The sequence below is a fragment of the Stylophora pistillata genome, chromosome 14, assembly GCF_964205215.1.
Source record: "Stylophora pistillata chromosome 14, jaStyPist1.2, whole genome shotgun sequence".
NCBI lineage: Eukaryota > Metazoa > Cnidaria > Anthozoa > Scleractinia > Pocilloporidae > Stylophora > Stylophora pistillata.
In genome coordinates, this window is record NC_142532.1 from 18,346,379 (window position 1) to 18,352,378 (window position 6,000).

General features: G+C 42.9%; 1 protein-coding gene across 1 annotated transcript in view; it reads right to left on the minus strand.

The window, feature by feature from the left end:
• LOC111325683 (dynein axonemal heavy chain 6) overlaps window positions 1-6,000 on the minus strand; it is a 69,499-nt gene that overhangs the window by 16,005 nt on the left and 47,494 nt on the right. The window contains exons 40-45 of the mRNA XM_088745543.1: window positions 5,886-6,000; window positions 5,338-5,555; window positions 4,279-4,498; window positions 2,647-2,949; window positions 1,874-2,197; window positions 843-1,496 (exon numbers count right to left, since the gene is read on the minus strand). The exon at window positions 5,886-6,000 is cut by the window's right edge and continues 998 nt beyond it. Of these exons, the coding sequence (XP_088601669.1) occupies window positions 843-1,496; window positions 1,874-2,197; window positions 2,647-2,949; window positions 4,279-4,498; window positions 5,338-5,555; window positions 5,886-6,000 (1,834 nt within the window). The remainder of the gene's footprint in view (window positions 1-842; window positions 1,497-1,873; window positions 2,198-2,646; window positions 2,950-4,278; window positions 4,499-5,337; window positions 5,556-5,885) is intronic.

Below are 6,000 nucleotides of genomic sequence, written 5' to 3' on the forward strand. Positions count from 1 at the left end.
GTTGTTTTTTGTATCTAGCGTTGCACAGGTTCTTTTTGTAGAAGCCTTCAGTTCCAGTGTACACATGTTAAGATTGCATTAGGATAAGTATAATAAAACACTGGCTGACTCATCCAAAATAAACTGCTTTTCAAGTTTAATAATCCGTTTGAGATGGAAGGAAGAGACGATATACTCAGAATCCGCATGCGCATGAATAAAGGAGAGAGAAGAGAGGTGGAGTAGAAGACAAGGGCAGCGTGGAATGATACACTCGTGAGCGAATAAAATAGATAAAAATTAACAAATGGTAAACACCACAGCGTACACTATTGAGTTATGGATGCACGCGAGTGGTTGCTAAGCACGAAAGAAGCGTAAGAGTCGCGCGAGGCGATAGCCGAGAGCGACTCTAGCTTCTTGAGTGCTTAGTAAACTTCCCGAGTGCATCCATAACTTAATAGTGTACGCTGTGGTGTTTACCACTTGTTTTATAACATAACATTGATACATTGTAGCTAAAGAGTTCCTTTTTATTTAACAAATCTTGCGCGACCAGAAAAAAACAGGCGCGCGCGGAAAAATAGTCTTTGTATTTGTTCACGTCAGCAGCGTACACCCATGGGCAAATGGAGGACGCTGAATTGACCAATCAGAGCGCGTGCCTTGCTTTAGTTATGTTATAATAAAAAAGAGAGAGAAGACAAATGACAGAGAGGCATAGGAAAAACATGCAGATGAAGAGACAAACAGGAAAGAAAGGACGAAGCACTCTTGACAAACATACTAGCCACGCACTTTGGCGTACGCATCGAAACAAAAAACCAAACAAAACAAAAAAAACAATATTGAAGTTTACATACCTTAGCTTTTTGCTCAAGTTTAGGTCCGAGCTGTAACAATTCAGTTTGCATCGTGCCCACCAATTCATTTGACTCTGACAGCTTTTGTAAACCGGTACACAATCTATCACGGTTAAAACTCAATTCGGCTCGCTTATCGTTTAATTTACACAGATACAAGCGCACAAACTCCATGTAACTTGTCGGAGTCGTGTAATATCGTCGGCGTACCTCTTCATGAAACTTCTGTGTCTCCTGTTCAACGCTGTTGTAAACCTCGACAAAGACTTTAGAAACACTTCCCAGTAGAGCGCTATTCGACTCTGGATCTTTCCCCAAATCTAAAAGCTCTAGAAAAGACACGGCCACTGACTGAAGCGCATCCAAAGGCCATTTGTCAAACCAGTCAATTGTACAACAGTTTATGAGGGGTGGGTACAGGCGGCAACGCCGCCGGAAACTGGATCCCGCAGGGGTGGTGGACAAGACCATGTGTAACTTCTGCTTGACGCGTTCAAGGAAGAACTGAAAGATGGCATCTTTCGTGTCTGAAACGCCTTGAAGTATTGCTTCTTTTTTGAGATCCAAAGAGATAAGTTCGACATCTTCATGGTCGTAAAAGCTGGCTATATCAGCTCCAGCTAAGATACTAGTCACATCTTCAAGGAATTCGTCCTACAAGGAAGTTACATAACAGAGTAAATCGCACTCCGTGCGAGTGGAATGAGAACTTAAGAGTAAGGCTACAGTAAACAAAATCATCTCAACTATATCGTTGCCTTTTACTCTGCAAAAAGCCTTCCTTGATTTCAAAGAGCCACACCTTCCTAGCGGAGAACAAACTAACCCTGGCGTCGACGGGAATATTGTGGTATCGGGTTGGGTGGGGCGTGCTAGATTGTTCTCGCAAAGCCACCCCCCCCACAACCTTTGTGGTGGGGGGGGGAGGGGGGCTCTAAGGTGGTGTCTTGAATCTGGCAAAAGGTCTCCAAAGTCAAGCGAAAGAAATGGAGCTGTATTCAAAGAAAGGAAAAATGGACTTAGAAACTGACCTTAACCAAATTGTCTGACAGAAAAAGCACAGTGTTTTTTCCCTTCACTCCGGCCACAGTACACGCTTTCTTCACATCGTCTCTAAACTCCGACAAGTTGTATACTCGTGATACATAAGGTCTAAAGAAGGCGCAGTCTTCAATATACGCCGCTAGCTTTGCAACCGTAGCCTTGCCTGTACCCCCCACGCCGACCATCTGCATGTGCTTCCCAGGCTGACGGAAAACACGCGCTGCCCGAGTCACGTGCTGCACTGCCATGTTAAAGAATACAAAACGATGCTCCACACTCCCCCCTGATAGGTTGGCTTTGTCGTAGTATTCCTGGAAAAGAGGAACACCCCCCCCCCCCCCATCAGTCAAATACTGTTTAATAAGGTGATTCGAACTTTCAATTAAGGCCACGGGTGGAAATCACCAATCTGTCACAGAAAAAAAGCCAAAGCCTAACTCAATATGAAAGATCTTCTTTACTTGGTTGTTTCAATCAAAACATCTAAATGCCTTGGGAAACAAAAAAACGCAGCTGTTTGCAGCTCTGTTTACTGCTTTTTCTTTCACTCCCACAATCTGATTGTTAATTCTCCCCCCTAGCGGCGACACATTTCCTTGTAAATTAGTAACAAGAATTTGGTGTTAGATCAAGATAACAACTTCTACCTAATAAGTTTGAGAATTCTCATTACCTGTTTGCTGGATAATGCATGGATACTATGGGGAGAAGTTACATGTTAATCACTTCTGGGAGTTTAACAGTTAAAAGCGAAACCCACCTCTAAGATCTGCGGCAATCGATCATATTGCCGCACAGAGCGATACAGCCGAGAGCTGTAGGCTTCACTTCCTTCCAGAAAATCCCCAAAGATCAGCGGCGTTTTTTCCAGTTCCTCGGCAGTCCAGCGTGTCTTGAACCCATTGTGGAGCTGTTCAGACAACACTTTGAAGAAGTACCGTCGGTCGGCATCGTTCGTGAGCCGATCGTGCAACACTCGTGAGGCTTCGTGGCCAAGCAGCTGAGCGCAGTGGTCACGTGACGTGATGACGAATGGGTTTGCCTGCAGCAAGCCCTCTATAACCTCCAAAGAATAACACGAGAGTTAGAAGTAAATACTTTATTTTCCACAATTAGCAGTATTGCCGCAATCTGATTGGCCAATTTGCTGTCATCGATAAGGGTAGAGACAACGCTTCTCGCGTCGGCTTGTCACGCAACGTGTCACATACTCAAAAAAAGCCGTTCTATTTCACGTCCATATTGAGGTAAAGAACAAATCGACAGTGGTTTAGCCTGGTCTGTACTCTTATGCAGACAGACGAGGCTGCGCCTCGTGTGTCCACAACATTTTGACCACTGTGATGACGAGTATTGTCGCCGATAGGAGTACAGATCACGCTAAACCAGGGTCGATTTGCTTAGCATGCACAACGTCAAAAGCTTGTTGGTTAGGTACAACACCGGCTACATATCAAATTTCTTCTTCGATTAAGGACAAACTTAAGCGGCCGTAAAGACCTCTTAGAGAAATAAAGTAAATGTATCACGCAACTTATCAGAGCTTACAGGAAATACCTGTAAGACCTGGGACGAGGAAAAACTGGGTTGGCTCTTATAAACACCGTGGCAAATGTAGCTCAGGTAGGCCAAGCTATTTCCTATCTCCTTGTACTTTTGCTCACGCTGTACCTGCCTTTTGGAACTCGTTGCCGTCACGAATTAGATCCTGTAGCAGCCTGGCTTCTTTTAAGACACAACTCAAACCATTTCTTTTTAAGAAAGTGTTCAGTACTAGTGTTTAATACTCAATGTAATGTAAAGCGCTTTTGAATATATGTATAGTTTTAGCTCTATATAAATGTTTATTATTATTATCATCATCATCATCATTATTATTATTATTATCATTATTATCATCATCACCATCATTATCATCATTATTATTATTATTATCATCATTATTATCATTATTGTTATTGTAGTTTACTTTTATAAGGATAATTTCGATGCACGTTTTTTGAAATTCTTTTAATACAAACTAGTAGTTGCTTTCGCGATTTTTATATGTAGGTCGTTTTTGTTATCAAAGTTAGTTTGGGTCTGATACGAGTCTGATCCTAGAGAACCGAATTTAACGGATGTGTTCCGTGTCAATTAATTTGGAAATGTACGAGAGGAAAAACCATTATTATTATTATTATTACTACTCTTGTTATTTATCACGTAAATAGGTATTGTTTTCATTGCTATTATTATTATCATTATTATTATTATTATTATTATTATTATCATTATCATTATTAATAAGAACGAGGGCAAAGAAAGAGCGGGCGATATGAGACCGATGCAATCGCGGCATGACTTTCTTGAAAAAGAAGTTATTGAAAATCGCTGTGTTCCAATCCCTTACTTTGTTTAAGTCGCGCAGATTGAAGGTATAATGAGATTTCGTAGGGGTGGGGAGGAGGTTGGCACTAAGTTTAAAGTACAGGCCCATAGCAGTAGTCACCAGGTCCTGACAGGCGTCCCGTACATCAAGTGCAAAGTCGGCTTTCTCCAAGAAGCGTCCCAGCTGAGTGACGTAGATGTGATGCAGCCACGTGGAGTTGGGATGAGGAAGGTAGAGTACACTAAGAAAGAGAAGACAAACAATCTATTTCATATCTAGTAAAAGTTCTCACGGAACAGAATCCTTACGGGCTGATAGCAGGGCTAATGATGGCAGGGCTAATGATGGCAGGGCTAATGATGGCAGGGCTAATGATGGCAGGGCTAATGATGGCAGGGCTAATGATGGCAGGGCTAATGATGGCAGGGCTAATGATGGCAGGGCTAATGATGGCAGGGCTAATGATGGCAGGGCTAATGATGGCAGGGCTAATGATGGCAGGGCTAATGATGGCAGGGCTAATGATGGCAGGGCTAATGATGGCAGGGCTAATGATGGCAGGGCTAATGATGGCAGGGCTAATGATGGCAGGGCTAATGATGGCAGGGCTAATGATGGCAGGGCTAATGATGGCAGGGCTAATGATGGCAGGGCTAATGATGGCAGGGCTAATGATGGCAGGGCTAATGATGGCAGGGCTAATGATGGCAGGGCTAATGATAGCAGGGCTTATTTCATTCAGGATGTGATGGGTAGCCTAATTGATTGTAAAAAAGTTTCTCAATTACACTTGGAAGTATCACCTTAAAGGAGAATACAAAAAAATGAGAAAAAATTTCATCTCTTACTGATCGAAAACAATCGCGCCACTCTCTCAACCAATAAGATTCAAAACTAAAACCAATTGCAACTTGGTCACTCGTGTTTTCTCACGCTTGTTTTCACTTGAGTTCTAATTGGTTCCTTGTCATATTTTCTTCTCTTCTGATTTGCAGTTGTGATTACTTTGGGTTCGGTTTTACGACACAATAGAAATCTGCTCGAAACCGATTTATGAAATTTTCCCACTTCCCACCCTACCTGAAATGCCTCAGCAATCGACCATTTATAGCACTTCTGCCACCCCCTGGGGGTGCACAAGCAGCTAGAAGCGTCACGTCATGAACTTCTTTCCACTGAAGTTTCTTAGAGTCATAGAATCCCCGAGAATCCAGAAACTGACGAAGCAACTCGAGTGGGGGCTGGGACTGGTACGCATCAGGTTGAGGTATATTGAGGTCGTCAACAAAGAGGAGAACCTGTCGTAGGAGGCAATGGCATTTATTAAATTACTTGCCTCGCGTGCTTAGAAGCCGGAACATTAATATCGAGTATGGCTCGAGGCAACTGCCTTTCACTTTTAATTTCCCACATCTCACGAGACGCTTTAACTGCAGGATCAACAACGGCATTAAAAGCTAATCAGACGAACTGTCAGTCCGCTCCAAGATAAACGTAAATTCATCGAGCATCTATAGTTCTTTGACCACTGCCTGAAATTTCCCACTACCCTTTTGCCTACTACACGCTTTGACTTTAAGAACAAGAGAGTAAAAATGAAAGACAGCCCAAATTTGTAACATACGAACCTTCTTTCCTGGTCTCGGTCCCACGACGTCCCTTCCTCTCTTCACTAACTTGGACTCGATAAACTTCTGCGCCTTTGAAGAACTTGTATAAGCCGAAAAAAGCATAGAGTTGAAC